Below are 19781 nucleotides of genomic sequence, written 5' to 3'. Positions count from 1 at the left end.
GAGGGTTATTATCCAGATTGCCAGGGCTAGCTAGCTCACTCTTGCTGCTCCCACCCTCCTGCCGATGTGCTCCACCATGATCAAACTTTTTGAAACTGTAAGCCTGGAATAGCCCTTTCCTCCCATAAGCTGCTACTTTCTGGTCAGGAGTTTTGTCCAAGCCATGAGAAGGTAACTGCAACAGAGAGTTTCCAGATAGTGGGCTCTTTGTCAGCCATTGCCTGGTAAGTGTATCATGTATGGAAGTAGGCTCTTCAGAGTTTCCTGATATTACAGGTGGGCTTAGACCAGTTTAAGGATGAAAGCCTCCTGGGAGTGGGTGTATTCTTTGGTTAGGCACTAGGAAAGAAAGGAATCTATCCTCAAGTTGGGAACTGGGTTCAAAGACCACTTTTCACCAAAGGGAAAGAAAAAAGAAGCAGTCTATTGTGACCATTACTTTTTTTTTTTTTTTTCTGTGCTGGGGACCAAACCCAGGACCTGGTGCATGTTAGGCATGCCATCTATCTCTTAGCTCTATCTCCAGCTACTGAGAATGTTCTTTCAAGAGTGGCTTCTAGTGATGGGTGTTGTAGAGCACTATACCACGAAGAGATTTTGTTATGTGAGCTTGGGAAAGGCTGGTAAGCGCCTTTTCAGATTCCCAGGTGATTTTTGTGTGTGCTCCTAGGTAAACAGGATTTCTGTTTCTATTAGGTTAGTTTGGGGCTATTCTATTCCATTGGTCAGGTTTTTCTAACTTCATACCAATCCTGATGTCTTAGCAGCCAGGGAAAGGCTTCCCACCTTTTCAAATAGGCTTTTGCTGCGTCATGTAAATTTCAGAATGAGTCTGTCAGTTTTCTCAAACATGGCTTTGAGATCTTGATCTTAATCCATGGGGTACAAGTGACAACATGGTAGCATGGAGTTTTTATCCTCACTAATGATTTTTCTTTTGTGTTTGTGGTTTTCACTTGCCACAGAGACCTTGAAAACATTTTCCCACTGTCTTAATGCAATCTCTACTACATGTGAAATATATATACTTTGGTCTATTTCTGGGCTTTATTCTGTTCCATTGACCTGCTTATCTTTCTTATACTGAAAATTCCTTGAATTTTGTAGCTTTGAAGTGATTGCTCAACAAACCCTGTTATTTTCAAGGAAAAAAAAAAAATCCTCTCACCCACCTCTTTTGGATGGTGCAGACCCCTGACTTAAACCTGCATATCTGAATCTGGGCTTCACAATGACATTTCTGAAGAAACCATTAGAAACAAACTTTAGCCAATGCTGCCTTTTGCCAAGCTGAAGTTTTGAGTTTTGTTTAGACTTGTCACACCACTCTATTAATTCAAAAGTGTTTATTTCCACAAATTTTTATCCACAGCTGGATATTACAGTAGTAATGATTACAAGTGCTTTTCTCTATAAACAAACTATGTGTAGTTTACATATTTGTCCAAAATGGAAAAAATATTTTTCAGTATTTTTTCTGTTAGATTTGCCCCTGAATATGCTGTAAGCTATTTCAGAGCAGCAGTCTTTTATCTAAATGTCAGTTGATTGCAAAATGCTATCCAAATCTCAGTGATTCTGTTGCAGTTTTACTTTGGGAAGTAGCTTTATTCATCTGGTTCCCTTTGTTAGAATTATTTTTTTTTTGTAGGAAAAACAATTCTTAGTAGCCAATGATATTTTACAATAAGGAAAAAAAATCAGTTCTTTTTGTCAATGGCATTAACCTCTAATTTTCTGTACCCCTTAATTCTCCAATTATGGTACTAATGTGTACAAAAATGAAATTAGTTATTTGACTCATGCAGCAGATTAAGTTTAGAAACCAATCACAAATATCCCATGAGGAGAAACCAAAGAGTCCTGCTTTGTGCTTCCCGCCCGTCACGTCTTAGTAACGATTTCGTTATGGTGGCATTGTGCCATCTTAAGAATTAGGTCCAGTGTTTGGATACATACAAAAGAAATAGATTCTAATTTGTTGCTGTAATCCTTAAAGCATTCATTAGGGCTCTAAGTAAATACATAATGGGATATTTTTTCTAAATTCTCTAATCTCCTAGTTTTCACAAAAGCCTTAAGTTTTAGTCCTAAAATAAATGCAGGGAAGCAACTCCTACCTACAAGCTAGGTGGTGAGTGGGGGGAGTCTACCTTTGAGTATGTGCTGCCCAGGTAAGCCTCTGGGTGACATCCATCCCTTCAACTTCAGTGAGGATGGCCCTGTGAGAACATGCAAAGCTATGCTTGTCAGCTTCAATGACAACTAAGTTATGTGTAAATATTCCCATTACTATAGGCAGGGCAGAGAGGGCCCATGTAATACTTAAAACAAGTTGCTTATCAATGAATATTTTATGAAGTCATCTTTAAAATACTTGTTTTGAAAGTTAAATCAAAAGTCTACTGGATGTTACACTGAATATTGAAATTCTTCTCATAGCACTGTAGTCCAAGAAACAATTGATAAGTTATTTTAGTAATTGCTAAAGGCACATAGTGAGAAGAATGTCAATTAAATTTTAAATATTTTATTTTATTTATCTGAAAGAGGGAGGAAGGGAGAGTGGGCGTGCCAGAGCCTCTAGCCACTGCAAACGAATTCAAGATGCGTGTGTCACCTTATGCATCTGGCTTATGTGGATCCTGGGAATCACACCTGGGTCCTTAGGCTTTGCAGGCAAACACCTTAACTGCTAAGCCTTCTCTCCAGTCCTCAACTAAAATTTAAATACTAAAAAATAAAGTTATAGTGAAAAGTTCAAACTTGTGTTACATTAAATTATTTAAACTGAAAGTCATTAGGTATTTCATCAAGTTGGGAAGTGTTTAAGATTGGCCTTAAAAAGTGCAATGTGCCAATTGCTGAGGTTGTAGCTCAGTGGTAGAGTGCCCTCTTGGCATGCTCAAGGTCCTGGGCTCAATCCCCAGCACTGAAGAAAAATGTTATAGTTAACAAAAGATTAAAGTTTCCTGAAAGATGCTTTTCAGCTTCCAAGTATGAAGTTAAATCAGGAAGATCTGAACATGTAACCAAGTACTGTATTTGTTAATCATCTAAATTAAATATAGTTCCAGAAAGATACTTGTCTTTTTAGAGAGGACTTAATCCACTTCTTAGACTAAGCAGAGGCTTCCTTGCCACTCCCTCTGTATTTATTCTAATCACCAAGTTTTATTCAGTAAACCTTAGCACTATTGACCACCAGTGAGGAGACTAATTACAGATAGGGAGTGCATGATGCTTTAGGACGCATGTAAGGACAATAAGCCATTGTATTTGTGAAATCTTTGCTTATTACAAAAATGCTCATCACTGCTCTCAGGCATTTTTGGTTTTCTTGAAGACTAGGTACAGCCTTTACATGAGTCCACTTCAAACACTAAAATGCATCAAAAAGCAAATCATAGTTCATAAACACCTTTGAAGAAAAGAGGTAGCCACCAATCCAGTTGTTTTAAACTGGCTTTTAAACAAAGCTAGCATGTGGCGTTGAAAGGTCTGTCATGGGCGGCAGGGACTGTGTAAGAATGATGGGAAGGCCCTGGTCTAGGAGATGCCCAAAAGAAGCCAGGATGTTTAATATGGACCCTGAGGGGATCATCCTGAGGACAGTTCATTGGACATGCCTGTCAGGAGAGGCTCAACCCAGGTGCAGGGCCTCATTCTGGCCGCAGTGGTAAGAGTGACTGAATATGCAGAGCTCTAAGAGCATAGGGCAGAGGACTCTGGGGTTTGGGGTGTGCTATAACCCTGAGAGTCTTCTAAGCTGGGGGTTCATATATATGAAGGTGGTAGTGGTAAGGGGGTGTTCTTCCAATGAATGGAGAAGTCTCTGTATAAGGAGGCTCTTCAATGATTCGCAAACTGTTATAATTGTCACAGACATAACATACTAAGAAATAAAGGATAGCAAAAAATGGGTGGAAAGAACGTGTAGGATTTTCTAGGCAAGTGTTTTTCTTTTCAGTCAAGGTAATGAGTATTTCGTTGCCCACAAAGCTTACTACATTCACTCTTTATTTTTTTCTTTTTTCAAATTAAGAAACTGTATTTTATTTATTTATTTTTTGGCTTTCGAGGTAGGGTTTCACTCTAGCTCAGGCTGACCTGAAATTCATTTTGTAGTCTCAGGGTGGCCTTGAACTCATGGTGATCCTCCTACCTCTGCCTTCTGAGTGCTGGGATTAAAGGCATGCACCACTACGACTGGCTTAGAAACTGTATTTTAAAAGGCCCCCAAAATTAAACAAATTCCAAGAGTAGGAAACACCTAAGCTGCAGTATTATTACTGAATATTCTTTTAAATCTTTATTTCACAGCAGAGATAACTGATTTAAATTTAACGAATGATAAAAATAACCTGAAAAGGGGAAACTGGCCTAAGCCATTTTATTCTTTGAATAAAATGTAACAAAAATGAATAAAATAAAACCCCCAAATCTTCAGATAACTTCGTCATCATGGATTATCTTTTAAAGATTTTCCAAAGAAGTAGATTCTCAAGCTGAAGTCTGTTCTGTCTTGGTGTTTGGAGTTAGTAACACATGTGACACTTTTATTGAGGATCTAATGGTATTAAGATATTAAAAGCTTTCACACTGGCTCATTTAGTTTTACAGGTGTAAGCGAGAGTTACTCTCTTCTAATATTTTGCTTACATATCTCATGGGAGGTTTGCTGGACTTGGTAAGGACATGGATGAACACTGGAAACAACATTTTCCCATCTTTCTCACATTTCACATGTGGAACAGCAGTGTTTGGGCATCACTATCAGGAGGCCTTGAGCCCATTGGGATTTGGGTCTTCTCATTTTGACCTAGAAACCATTATTCAAGATGGTTGGTCTAGTGGTCACTGTCTCCAATGCACCAGTCCTCAGGAAATACTTTTGGAAAGTTTCTCAGAAAGCCCAGGTCTACACTTTTGTCCTTAAAACCTCTTATCCAAGCTCCTTCACACCTGTGGTTTGTCAGCTGGGGCAGCAATCAGCATCAGTCATTTTCATGGTTATTAGTACTCTTACTTATTGAAAGACCCATGAAGGCAACTTAATGTCACCTCTTTAAATATCAGTTTAATATGGATATTCAGTTTTGTTCAATGGTCAAGACGAGGCAGCTTCCATTTGATAGAACCAGCACTTTTTACATGGCCACTGAACTACTTGGCGACTACTGACTGTGATGTGGATTTGTTTAGAGCTTAAAATCAAACCTTAAAAAAATCTTCCATATTTCAAGTGTTTTTATTTTGAGCAGCAAGTACAAAATATAATGACAGAGATGCGTGTTATTCTGTTTAGTGCCACACTCTCTTCAGGCTCTCCAACTCTGGTTTGATCTGGGATTCACCTGACAGCAGCATGTGTTTGTTTCCTTCTTGCTCTCATTGGAAACACATCCTCAGACTTCGTTGAGAAACTCCAGATTGAGACTCGCGGGGATGTGGATGGAGTCCATGGTCAGAGAAGATGGGTTAAATGGAAACAAAACAGGAAACATGTGTTTGCAGTCCAACAGCAGTTGCTGAGGGTCATTCCGCTCTTGTAGCTGGGCCTGTGGGGAAGAATAAAATGACGTCCATATTTAGCACATTTGAAAATGGCCAGCTTTAGTGAATTCACAATGTGAGCTGACATACAGCATGGGAAGATCTCTTAAGGCAACGAGGGTCAGGAGAATGTGGTCTCCTTACTCTTGAGATACAGAGTGGGGAGAGAACTTGGTTAGCATGCATGAAGCCCTAGGTTTATCCCCAAATGCTACAAGAAGAAAAAGCCTTGCTTTTAGAAAAAGGCACAAATACAGTGATACAATACTATTTACCACGATTTTAAGGATTTTGTTTAGACTCTTTGGAGATCAGGTGATTGTTTTCCTCATTCTAGCATTATTTTAATGATTTTAAGGGAGAAGGTGGAAATGGATTTCATGTGCAAATCACATGGAGAGGCACCATGGTAAACGTAGTTAAGGGAATAGTTTCTAGAATTCTTAGCGCTAATCTTGAACCTTAGCACTACTCTGAACATTGTTCCTGAACTTTTTATGTACCACTTCCCTCATCTGCAGAATGGAGTACCACAGCAAGTGGCAGAGTGGGGAGTCTGGGGACCAGGCCCCCTCTGAAGCACTTACTGAGTTGGGAAGAACAATTGTTACCCATGATCTCAAACGCCGAAGACTTAAGTACACTCTGAAGAGTGCTTGATGAAGGGAGAGGCTGGTCTCTGTGGCAGCAGTGACAATGCCCCATTCTTTAGCTGTAGTGCAGCTGTGGGGATAAAAGCCCACATTCCTGGAGCAGCTGGCCAGTGCCAGGGCAGGCAGTGGGATGGGCTGGAGAGACTGCTTAGCAGTTAAGACACTTGCCTGTGGAGCCTAAGGACCCAGGTTAAGCTGGTGGCACATGCATCTGAAGTTTGTTTTGCAATGGCTAGAGGCCCTGGCCTACCCATTCTCTATCTGCCTCTCTCTCTCTCTCTCTCTCTCTCATAAATATTTTTAAATATTTTAAATATTTTTAAGAAACCTTAAGTCTGTGTGCTTTCACTGCTCCGGTGAGATCAGCACAAAAAAACTGCCTTGGCTTAGTTTGGGACTCTCTGGGGATGCAATGGTTTTCCCTGGTGGCATCAGTTGGAATATTTAAAAGGACAGATCCTCTTTCCCCTATTTGAAGCCAGATGTTTTTGGATAAGTACAATAACCAAAATGAAAAATTCACAACAGCATACTTGGCTAGGCAAAAGAAAGGATCAGTGAATTACAGTTAGTTGAAATGATCCAGTTTACGAGGAAAATAAGTGAAAACAGGGCCAGGTGTAGTGGTATACATCTATAATCCCAGCACTTGAAGGTAGAGGTAGGACGGTCAGTAGTTCACGATCATCTTTGGTTATATAACAAGTTCAAAGCCAACCTGGGCTACATAAAACCCTATCACAAAATTTTAATAAAAACAGAGGTGTGAGAGAAAGCTCAGTGTTGTCAAAGGCACTTGCTTGCCAGCCAGAGTTTGATTCCCTAGCACAAAAGCAAAGCCAGACACAAAGTGGCACACGGGCCAGTAATCCCAATGTGCCTATGGCAAGGGGAGGCTGAGTGAAGAGAATCCAGAAGCTTGCAGGCCAGCAAGACTGGCAAACAATGGTGACCCTGTCTCAAGCCAGGTGCAGGAGAGGACAAATACTCTGATGTTGTCCTCAGATCTATACATGTATACTGTGGCATGTGTATGCCCACACATACACTTATCTCTCACATACACACATGTATGTGCCTAAGGGACCAGGAAGTAGTTACCAACTTAGACACTATAAAAGCTCCAGAAGGAAAAGAGGATATTTGAGTAATTACTGAAATCATTCCAAATCCAATGCAAGAGATGATTATGTCCATCCAAGAAGCTCAATACATTTCATTTCCACATTGAGACATGGTCACACTGTCAAAATCCAAAGCCAAGGACCCTTGACAGCAGAAACCATGACTTGTCATAAGGTGACCTCAAATGAGAGTTTTCATCAGAAGCAATCGAGGTGAGGAGGCGGGGGGATGACCTAAAATCCTGAAAGAAAACTAAGAGAATCCTATGTCTGGCAAGGCTGCCCTTCAAGAATGAATAAGAAGGACTGAGAAGATGGCCCAGCTGTTAAAAGGGCTTGACCGCAAAGGCTGCTGACCTGGGTTCAATTCCCAGGCTATCCATATAAGTCAGATGCAAAAAGTAGTACAAGCATCTGGTGTTAGTTTGCAATGGCAAGAGGCCCTGGTACAGACAAATAAAAATAAAAAGAATGAAGAAACTAAGTCATTTCTAGAGTTGAAGAAAAGTTCTAGTCCATCAAGTTTATAAACATATGTCAAAATTAACAGAACTCTATTACACTTGGGCACTTCCATATCTCACTTGTAATGTACAGAATAGGGCAGATGATCAATAAAGAGGCCATGAGCACCACCTCAAAGCAATCATACCTAACATACATACAGAACATTCTACTAACAGGAGCAGAATACACTCAGTGTACATGAAACATTCATCAGGATAGCCAAGGAAGTAAATTTAAGATTGAAGTCAGGGCAGAAGAGATGGCTCAGTGATTAAGGCATTTGCCTTCAAAGCCAAAGGACCTCTGTTTGATTCCCCAGGACCTACATAAGCCAGATGCACAAGGTGATGCATGTGTCTGGAGTACATCTACAGTGGCCAGGGACCTGGTGCACCCATTCTCTTTTTGTGTGTGTCTGCCTCTTTCACCCTCTCAAATAAATAAAATAATACAAAATTTTGTGTGGCTTTAATCCCAGCACTCAGGAGGCAGAGGTAGGAGGATCATCATGAGTTCGAGTTCACCCTGAGACTACATAGTGAGTTCCAGGTCAGCCTGGGCTAGGGTGAGACCCTACCTTGGGAAAAAAAAAAAGACTGAAGTCATACAAAACATTCTTTTCTGATAACAATGAAACACTCAAAACCAATAAAGTAAAACTAGACAGCCGGGCATGGTTGTGCATGCCTTTAATCCCAGCACTTGGGAGGGAGAGGTAGGAGGATCACTGTGAGTTCGAGGCCGCCCTCAGAATACAGAATGAATTCCAGGTCAGCCTGGGCTACAGTGAGACCCTACTTCAAAAAACCAAACCAAACCAAATCAAAACAAACAGAATAACAACAACAACAAAACCCTAGAAAATCCACAACAATGGTGAAGTTATTAACAGGTTCTGAAATAGTCAGTGAGCCAAAGAAATCACAGAGAAAAGTAGACAAGTGAAAATGAAAGTGCAGACTCATAGAGAGAACAGCACTGGGATAAATTTATAACTTGTAAATAAATGCCCACATTAAAAAGAAACACCTTGGGTTGGCTCAGCAGTTAAGAATCTTGCCACACAAACATGAGGGCCAGAGTTCCATCCCCAGCACCCATGTAAAAAGCCAGAAGTGGCAATGCATGCCTGTAATCCCAGTCCCCAGGGCAGAAAGAAGAATCACTGGGACCCACTGGTCTGCCGGTCTGACTGAAAATGGCAGCTCTGAGTTCTGTGAAAGATGTGGTCTCCAGGAAACAATGTGCACGAGTGATAAAGGAGGATACCGGCCTTCTGTGGCCCCCACGTGCACGTGGAGCACATACATACAGAGGGACATCATGCCAAACATACCACACACATATACTCAAACAACTAACGTAACAATTATACACTTTACATAACCCCCACCAAAAATAAGAAGAAAAGAAAAGGCAGCAAACAACCTAAAGCATGAAGGCAGCAAAAAGTGAAATTCAGTGGGAGTAGCTGATACAGAGGATAAAACAAAAATGAAATCAAGGTTCAATTAAACTTATAAATCGTTAGCTGGACCAAGAAAATAAAGACAATCCAGAAATGAAGTAATTCAAATCAGAAATGGATGGCATTACTATCAGTTTGACAGAAAAGGAGCTAAAAAATGCTATGAACAATTTCATAACAATAAATTTGATGATCTAGATTAAATAGACAAAACCTTAATAACATACAAAGCATCAAAACTCACTCAAGATTCGTTGTTCTTACCTGACTTAAGGACGTTGATTTAGTAATGAAATACCTCCTGGGCTGCAGAGATGACTCAGCAGGTAAAGGCACTTGTTTGCAAAGCCTGCTGGCTTGGGTTCCGTGCCCCAACAGGCACATAAAAGCCAGATGAAAAGCAAGGTGCAAGCATTTGCAGCAAGAGATCTTTGCACACTCCACCCTCCCCACACATACACGTGCAAAGAAAATTTTTAAAGTTGAGTATTTAACAAAAAAAAAAAAAAGAAAGAAAAAAGAAATACCTCCTAACAAAAGAAAATCCCAGGACCTGATCAATAGCTTCTCTGGTGAATTTTAACAAATTCCAAAGATGGAGAGAGGGGAACACTTCCCAACTCATCCTATGAAGCCAATCCTTGATACCAAAGCCAGACAAAAATATTACAAGAGTATATAAGTGAAATAAACCAGACCCAAAAGAACAAATATTGCATTATTTCTCTTGCATGAAACATACATTACAGACAAATTCATAACTATACAGGCTAGAGAGGTTAGCAGGGGCTAGAGGAAGAGGGAGTAGGAAGTTATGCTCAAATGGATACAGCTTCTCTTCAACTCTAAATGAATAGTGGCAGTGGATACGTAGATTTGCGAATGTACTTAATACCACACATCACATACTTAAAAGGGGAGTGGAAATAGTTCTCAAAAGTTTGTATGGATCTGATGTCAATGTGTATAACACGCTGGACAGTCGCTGGCACGTGGTGAGTGTTTTATCTGTTGTTGATACTGACTTTGCAATGTGCCCTTTTGTTCTGTCTGGCTATGTGTTGACTGTTAACTTCTGAACCATGACCTCCATGTATTGCCATGAGGAAAAAAAAAAAAAAAATCAATCAAATCCTGATCCTAATAGGTCATGCTATAGTAGCTTGAATGATAAAAACTGATTTTTTTTAAACTTTAGGATAAGACAGCATTATTGCTTCAAGGAGTGACAATATTGTCATATGTTTTAACTTTCCAAAGGTTTCAACATTTCCCTGCTTTAGAAGTAGGAAGACTACATGGTGTCATGGGCCAGGCCCGCAGCAGTCGGCTTTTAGAGCAGCCTCTGGCATTTAAGCCACAAATATGGCAGCGCTTGGAAAATGCAGATGGGTTGTGAAATGGCTCCTCAGGAGCTCCAGAACCTTCCAGTGCTCACACTCTCCTCAGTTATCTGGACAATGAACAGAACTATCTAACACTTGAGGGGTGGCATCTGAAGAGCCAGGCCAAAATGTTAAAGTCATTTTTGAGGTTTGGAAAAAAAATACTTTCGATAAATAGGAGAAAAGTTTAGAAGAGAGAATGATACTCAAGGGAGATTAAGCAACAAGGCTCACTAATTCAAATTCCCAAACAGCGGCTCTGGTGTGACCTGGCCGAAGGCTCTCTGGGACGACTGAGCACCCCCTCGGGTGTGCTGTGGCTGGTAACACAAGCCAGTACACAGCAGAGGACAGTGCCTATCACGGGAGCACCACTCAGCTCCCAGCGCCTTTCAGTTCTCTGTAACTTCTGAGTTCATAGGCTCTGCTATATAAGGCCTTGAAGAAATTATAAAAGATTTTGAGTAAAATAATGGGGATGAATTAAATATTATTTGTGTTATTTCAATTTAATAGTATACAGATGCATTTATTTAAACTAACAAGGTAACCAATTTCACAGCAATTTTTGTGAACACTTTGGTGAATACAACAAATCTGAAATTTATATTTCAGCAAGTTTAAATTGTTTAGTGAACATGTAAAACTTGTACATATTTATGGGACACCAAGAAATGTTTCAATGCATTCAGATTTGTGTGTTTAAAGCCCAGCACATGCTGCATATAGCGCCTGAGATCCAACGTGGGAGCCTGGGACTGACTGATGGCCATTTCCTCAGGCAATCATATAAAGAAACAAAACAGAACTATGGCTGATGAAAAAAATATATTTCTTTTGAAAAACATTTTTTGATAGAACTTTAAGGATTACTGAGGAAACTCAGGATTTAACTGCACAGATTTTCAGATAATATATCTAACATGTTGTCTCTAGGTCCTTCATCCATCAAGCCCGCAGCCTGACTTGGCATGCATTGATCCACTTTGACCCAATTCTCTTCTTGGAAGCTATGCTGCTACCAATTATAACTAGTTCTAGTCTCTGAAGTATGTCTCAAATCTTCAAAACCAAGGAAGACTTTTTAAACTTGTGCCTTTACTTGGTCACTTTTCAGCCCTTGGTGAAGATCTGTAGTGGGTCAGGTATCTCTGCAGCTCTTCTGTTACCCAGTTCCTTGTCCTCTTTCAGGAGACAGCTATATGTACATTCTAATCTACACCCTTAGTCAGCACTCCCTCACCCTTTGATGTATCTGTAGTATTGGAAAACTGCCTGGTTCTCCCTGTGGACTGTATCTTTAACAATGCCTAGCATTTTTCCATTGCCCTTGACACAACAGCTCACCTTTACTCTGACTTGGCACCTGTCCTTTGACCTCTGGCTTCATCTCTAGCCAGATACCAGGCTGAAGTTCATTTGTTCTTTGTCACAGCTTGTTTCAGAACTCTTCTTCCTGAATCTACAGGCCCCTCTTGAGTCTCTGGATAAAATCCAGCAGTTCAAAGCAACAACATCTTATTAAAAAGCCCACTCTTCCTCATGGCTCCTGGATGCTTGATAACCTCTGCTTCTACTCCCTCTTCCATCTTGGATAGATTTCCTCCACTTCCCTTGGTCCCTGTTTCAAGCTGGTATCCCTTCACTGATTAATGTAATATCTCCCCAAAGTACTCCCCACACATGTAACTGGGAGAAGGAGGCCCTTCTTTTTGAAGTCACACTTCCAATGCTGTCAGTTATTATCATGTGAAGGCCACATACTCAGCCAGAATCCCCCTGAGCTCAGCTTAAAGAAGCTCATATTTACATAAAAGTTCTCATCTTAAGATAGAGCTATATATTTACTTATCTATCAAACCTGGGCCATCATGTTTTGCAAGCAAGCACCTTTAATCCTTGAGCCATCTCTCCAGTCATTAAGACAAATTTAAGTATTTGCTTGCCTAATATGCTTTCTTCTAAGCATATTTCTAGGGGTAAATACAGTCTGGCAAGCAAGATTGAAGAGTTAGAACTGTATCCTTAGAGAGTAGAGAGTAGTTCTTAGTTCCATTTGTAGATAAAGTTAATATTTAGCTTCTTTATTGACTTCACCCGATGCCTTAATTCAGTGAGGATATAACTGACAAATGAAATACTTAAGTCTAACGGGATGGAGGGATGGCTTAGTGGTTAAGGCATTTGCCCGCAAAGCCAAAGAACCCAGGTATGATTCCCTAGGATCCACTCTAGCAAGATGCACAAGGAGGCACACACGTCTGGAGTTTGTTTGCAGTGTCTGGAGGCCCTGGTCTACCCATATTCTCTCTCTCTCTCTCTCTCTGCCCCCCCTTTCTCTGTCAAATACATAAATAAAAATAAAATATATATAAAAAGAAATATTTAGGTCTAAAAGTTGAGAGGCAGACTGGAGAGACAGGTTAATGGGTAAATGGCTTGTTGCACATGCATGAGGACCCGAGCTTGGATCCCAGACCCCATGTAAAGCCAGACACAGTAGTGCACACCTGTAATTCCAATGCTCCTACTGGAAGATGGGAATGGAGACAAAAGACTCTCCAAAAGTTTACAGGCCAGCTAACCTGGCATATGCAGTGGTAAACCCCAAAACAAGCCCTATCTCAAACAAAGTGGAAGATGAGAACTGGGACCTGAGGTCATCCTCTGACACACAAACACATGAATTTCAAAAAGCTGCAGAGACGGCTTAGCAGAGAAGGTGCTTGCCTTCAAATACTAAGGACCCAGGTTCACTTCTCCAGGGCCCACATAAGCCAGATGCACATGGTGGTGCATTCATCTGGAGTTCATTTGCAATGGCGAGAGGCCCTGGCGTGCCCATTCTCTCTCTTTCTTTTTCTCTCTCTCCCCCTCTCTCTATCTCTAGTAAATAAAGATAAATCTTTAAAAAGATGGAAAGCAGAGATAATGAAAGTCCACTTCTCTCTTTTTGTTTAAGTTAATAAGTTATTACGGGTAAAAAGGTCCATGTTTATTTAAGTCAGAGTCTCTAACCTTTTGACATTGTGACATGGCATTGGATGCATGTGGTCTGTGGGCTCCCAGCTGGACACTCTAGATTTAAGTAGATAGCCTAGGAATGTAAGGTCTTGTAGCACATGGCATAACCAGTATTAATAAAGAGAAGGGTAAAATTATAAAATTTGAAAACTCACCTGGATTGTTCGTATAAAGGACACAGTTACTCGTTCTTCAAATTCATTCAACGGAGTATAAAGGTTTAAAATTTTGACAATCTGTAGTAAGGAAAATAAACTTTAGCACAGAACTAAATGAAGATCATTTTGAACTTTAAAATAGTTTGACAGTTGTACAGAAAGATAATCCTCTTTGGAGAGGACCCATGCTGGGAGTTGGCCACTGTTTACAGTGGGAGTTTCCATCCATGGCTCCTGCTGGCTTTGAGCTCTCATCTGCACTCAAGCTAGCTCAGTTCCAGTAGTGGAGGAGGTACAGATAAGTATGTTCACTTTGCCACGCTGAGTTTGGAGTTGGCTGTCTCGGGTGTTGGTTAGGAGGAAGATACATTTCAATGGGAGAGTATAGTTTCCTTGTGCTGGTTCCGGCCATGCATGTCCAAGTAGCCATGAATGAAGGCAAAGCCTGACTGCCTCTGGATTTAACTACAGACTCAAAATGCCTGCATCCAAATTATACTATAAATACAAACTGGGGGGGAGGTAAGGAAAATAAGTACCTCTAGACTCTGGTGCTTGCAGGGCTCTGATGATTCTAGGTTCCCTGCTTCCCTGCAGGACTGGGGTTACAGGCATGCACGACCATGCCCAACTATTTTATGTGGGATCTGGAGATTTGAACCCTGGCAGTTATGGGATCCCTCTGATCCTCATGTTTGTGCAGGAAGTGTACCTAACTGCTGAGCCATTACTCCAGGCCAATAATGCATTAATTTTTTTTAAACTTTATTTATTTGAGAAATATAAAGAGGGAGAGAAGGGGAGAGAAGGAGAGAGAAAAAGTGAGAGATAGAGTGTGAATGGGTGTGCCAGGGCCTCCAGCCACTGGAAATGAACTCTAGATGCCTACACCACCTTGTGCATCTAGCATACATGGATACTGGGGAACTGAACCTGGGTCCTTAGGCTTCACAGGCAAACGCCTTAACCACTAAGCCATCTCTCCAACCCTGCAATTGTTAATAAATATAAGTAGGCTGAAGAAGAGTGACTGTGATTGCTACGGGACAGAACCTTTCATTCTTCTTTGAAATGTAGATAACACAGGTAGAGTTATATTGTGGTTCAAGTCTTTTTCCTGAGAACATAAGCATGTTTTCAGGTCACAGAATCCTTGTCCTTGCCTTGAATATGGTGGTGTGGGGTGGAGTACAGAGTGTAGAATGGACTAGAACAGAATGGAATGGAATGATGTGTAAAGTAGTGAACCTTGATGAAACAACACTGAATGTTCTATGCATGAAGTAACAGCTTGTGTCTAATACTATGGTTGGGTAACAGAAGGCATGTGGTTTGAAATGATGGCCATTTCTTCCACCTTTCCCTTTCCTAGTAAAATCTGGTGCCCAAGCTGAAATTGTGACTCTTGGGAGGAAGGTGGGTCAGCCACCTTCCAAAGATAATGGACTGCAGTGGCCGATCTTTGGATTTCCTCAGAGAAGAGAGTCAAAATTTGTTCTGACACAGAAGATAGAATAAAGCTTTGAATATTGTTGTGCTATTTTCATTTATGTTGTTTCTTGACTTTGGTCAGGGTAAAATTACAGCTGAGAGAGAAAGCATGTAAAGAAAGCAAATGCGTGATGTGGACAGTTTCAGAAAACATTCACATTTCTATTTGGAATTCATTGTTTAAAAAGTTGTGGGGCAGGAGAGATGGCTTAGTGGTTAAGGCACTTGCCTGTGAAGCCTAAGGACCCAGGTTTGATTCTCCAGGTCCCACGTAAGCCTATGTATATGGTGGCGCATGCACCCGGAGTTCATTTACAGTGGCTAGAAGCCCTGGCTGGCACACCCATTCTCTCTCTCTTTCTCTCCCTCTTTCTTTCCCTCTTTCTCTCTCTCTCTCTCTCTCTCTCTCACACACACACACTCTTTCTCTCTCTAATAAACAAATAAAAATAAATCTTTAAAAACATTTTTAAAAAGTGACCTGAGCTTTGTGAATCTGCCACCTTATTTGCTACATGAACCAGAAGGATTGGAGAGTTCTCGAAAAACAATGGCATATGGTTTCACAGACCAGAGTGGTCTCTGGTTCATCAGGACTGTCTCACTAGATGCAAATCGAGGAGTACGCCCTTGAAACCAGGAGCACAGCACTAACAGACCACTGACCAGAACTGAGTGGGACAGCTGGCGGTGTCCCGGGGGGCGGTACCTGCTGGGTGCTGAGGGAGGTACACAGGGAGCAGATGGCTTCAGCATCCTCGTGGGTTTTCTTCTTTAGCTGCAGGAGCTGGGCTGCCTGGATCAACGGCTCCATGGTCTGAGCTGCTCCACTCTGATGGAGGTTTCTGCCCCGGAGCCACTCCTCAAGTTGACTTATGTTGTACCTTAGCCACAGGAGAAAAGTGAGCTATGGGACGAGGACACTTGCTGTGCTTTGCAGGCTAGATGCAACTAGTGTCCTGATCCCCCCCCCCCCACACTTAATTATCTCATGTAGTTAACAGCCTGCATAGTGGCTGGCACTAACTGAATACTGAGTGAAGAATAATGAAATGGGTTCTTTAAACTAAGCAAAGATGAAACACCTTATGTGCCTATATAAATTAATGGGGCAAGGGAGACATTAAATGTATTGAACTTAAACAATATATTTAACATTCACAGACATACTTCTTTGAAAGCCTTGATTACTCATAATGCATTGGTTTTTCTCATCGACCTAGCCACATCACGTTTAGTCTCTGCAGTATTAACACATCTTTATGTTTGACACTCACTTGTTTACCAGGTCAAAAGTTAGGTCATCATTTCAGTGTTGGGAAAATTCTACCAATAATAAAAGGTGAAGGAGGAAGGATTAAGTCACATACTGACTGTGACAGGGACTATAAGTGACATGTGGATTTCACATTATAGACAATTGCCTCACGTTCTGACTACAGCAGCATTGGGGCCCATTGTCTGCGCGTGCTGGAGTGAGGGACCTCTCACCTGAGCTGCATGCCTGTGCTCCAAGAGCAGACATCCTTCCGCAGGAGGAGGTTGTTAAGAGTCACGGCATTGATCATGTAGAAGAGCTGCTTGAACACCTGCAGGATGATCTCAGGGTCTAGACCCTGGTCGCACATGACTGTGTGGAAAGAGTTCATCTGGCGGATGATGCCTTCCAGGCAGTAGGAGTTTTCTCCATCCACCATGCTGGAGGAGCGCTTCCGGTAGCCAGTTGGCTTCACACCGCATAACCCCTGAATGCTCTCGTTTTCCAGCATGGCAGAAACTGAAAGAAAGGTGTGGTAAGAGAAACCAGCATGTTACCCAAGCTTTGTTATTAGACCAGACAGTACTCAGGCTTTAACCATGATACCATCCAGAGCTGTACAGTGTTGACATGTGCGGGAACTTACAACGTTTGGATAACGTTCATGTTGGTCGCCACAAGAAGTGAAATAGCTATTGAGCATAATTTCTCTGAAATTTATTGATGATGGTACAAAGACAATGGGTGTGTGCCAGCTTGATTCTGTACTGCCTCCATTCAGTCCAAGGCTTAAGAACAGAGCCATCTCAGACGGAATCCTGACCCAGCCACTGACTATATGCCTAATTGTGTTAGTTGGTCCAACATACTCACTGAGCAGTACTGATCTGCATGTCAGCAGCTTCATGTTCAGTACCTTTTAAAATCACCCTGCAACCCTACGAGATCCTAGTCATTTACCAATGGGGAACTGCAGCATAAAGAAGTTAAATAACTTGCCTAAAAGAATGCTACTACTAGGAAGTAGCAACACCAGGATTTGAACCCAGGTCTGCCTGAGTTAGGCGCTTCTGCTGTCAACCATCACATTATTCTAGGTTCCGAATTATCTTCAGTGTGATGTGCCAGTTCTCCCTCTGTGTGGTGCCTTAGAAGACTTCTGGGTAGAGAGTCTGGAATGGACTTTATCCCAAGGGACATCCTTCTCGACTGATCCTACTTGGAATTCACTCATAACCTACTTGTGTTGTAAGAACCTGGAGAAGGAATCAGACACAGGTCCAGGCAAAATGTCCTCCCCAAGTCTGTGGAGCAGCGAGTGATGCACATGTGTGTCACTTTTCACTTAAAATACAGCTACTTTCACTTTTCAATTCCACTTTCATGTTCAGTACCCAAGTGTGCTCACAGCTTTGTGCAAACTATTATTGCCAGAATGATTCTTGCTATGTTCTTTCATAAGAACCCAGGTATCGCCTATCATCAAGTACATAATTGGCAAGAGGGTATTTTTCTTTGTATACACATTTCTACCTTTTGAGTTGATGAGGCTTACTGAAATTAATGTTATGGAAAAATACTATACTATAGAAAAAGAGACAAAGGAAAGGTCATCTCACTGAGGTAGTATCTTCTATCTTTGTAAGATGGTGTTGAGAATTTTGCATGTCTTGGGGTATAATATGTGCACCACCTTGTGCCTTCCCTAGGATGGCTCTTTCTGGTGGTCACAGATAATACTGAGTACCCTAAACACAATGAGAGCTTATACAACAGCCTCCTTCTAGACCCCAAGATGCTGGGGGGAGACCTCCAGTGCCAGCTTACCAATCATAGGCTGCAACAAGCCCTCGGCAATTTTAATTAGCTGCTGGTAGATCTGGATGGAAAGGTCACTTAGCACCTGACGGTATTCAGTAAGGTCAAAGTTCTTGAGACAGTGCTCATTCTGCTTCACGGTGTTCTGTGTCATGAAGCCCTGAAGAGGAAAAACATGCATTACTGAAGTTCTGGGGTTTTCTGGGTGCTGCTTAACTGCTGGGGGTTGGGTCACATAGCAATCTTTTATTTGTAGGGGCCCTACTGAGGCCTTCCCTATGTTCCACAAGACATTCAGTTCTTGGAGCCTCTGGGGATGGCCTTTTAGCTTGATAGTAGTGGAAAAACTTCACAGGACAGGGAAATCAGAACTGTGTAATTAAGACCTAAATCATCTATTCTAGATCCCTCAAATATGCCAATTTCCACAAATCACCACAACCCAGGTGGGTATAAGGTCCATGCTTTCTGACCATTCATCCAGTGTTGTCCTCATTGAGTATACCCTAAAATCTGATACATATAGCCCATAAGGGAGTATGGCTGTGGGCCAGCTTCTATTTGCATGAGAAATGTTATCTGGGTACAGAATATACAGTGATAGACACTGGTTATCAGAATTAACAGGTGAGCTGAAAAGACCCTACCGCTCAGCATTCTGTATCAAGATGAACATTTGGTTAGGAGAATTACTGATTTCAAAATGGCTCATATGCTGGCTGTGGTGACACATGCTGGTAGGATATGGCTGAAGAGGCGCAGACAGGAGGATCAGGAGTTCAAGACCAGCCTGGGATAAACATTTTTTTAAAAGGGCAGGGGCTCACATGAACCATGTCCATATATATATATATATATATATATATATAAATATATATATATATATATATATATATATATTTTTTTTTTTTTTTTTGAAAAAGTCTTGCTAACTAGTCCAGGTTGACCTCAAACTTGTGATCTTGCCACAGCCTCCCCAGTGCTGGGTTTATAGGCATGTGCCACTGAGCCCAGCTCCAACGTCCTTTTCATTCAGGTCAAAGAAAAATCGATGTCAGCATAAAAGTTCAGTGCCTCCAAAAAGGTGGCCAGCCCAGCACAACTGCTCACTGTTTCAAGGTATACAGCAGTTTTAGCCTGTTTATTTGTGTGTGTGCGTGCGCGCATTTGCGTGCGCAATGGGATGTTTGTGGTATATGCATGCATACGTGCTCTAGCAGCACTCCACAGGCTCGCCCGTGGAGGCCAGAGTGGAACCCTGGGGGTCCGACTCCAGCACTCTTCTGCTTGTTTCGAGCCAGTATCTCCTGGAGACTCTGAAGCTCACAGGGCTCCGATG

The 19781-nt window shown here is 41.5% G+C and overlaps 1 protein-coding gene across 1 annotated transcript in view; it reads right to left on the bottom strand.

Moving 5' to 3' along the window:
* Window positions 1–5232: 5232 nt before the first annotated feature.
* Window positions 5233–19781, bottom strand: part of Myo5b (myosin VB) — a 343662-nt gene continuing 329113 nt past the window's right edge. The window contains exons 35-39 of the mRNA XM_045142616.1: window positions 18452–18602; window positions 16858–17143; window positions 16076–16250; window positions 13873–13953; window positions 5233–5561 (exon numbers count right to left, since the gene is read on the bottom strand). Coding sequence (XP_044998551.1) covers window positions 5409–5561; window positions 13873–13953; window positions 16076–16250; window positions 16858–17143; window positions 18452–18602 — 846 coding nt within the window. The 3' untranslated portion in view covers window positions 5233–5408. The remainder of the gene's footprint in view (window positions 5562–13872; window positions 13954–16075; window positions 16251–16857; window positions 17144–18451; window positions 18603–19781) is intronic.

The sequence above is a fragment of the Jaculus jaculus genome, chromosome 2 (assembly GCF_020740685.1).
Source record: "Jaculus jaculus isolate mJacJac1 chromosome 2, mJacJac1.mat.Y.cur, whole genome shotgun sequence".
Classification (NCBI taxonomy): domain Eukaryota; kingdom Metazoa; phylum Chordata; class Mammalia; order Rodentia; family Dipodidae; genus Jaculus; species Jaculus jaculus.
The sequence above is the reverse complement of the archived record's forward strand: the minus strand, read 5'-3'. Positions and strand labels throughout refer to the sequence as shown.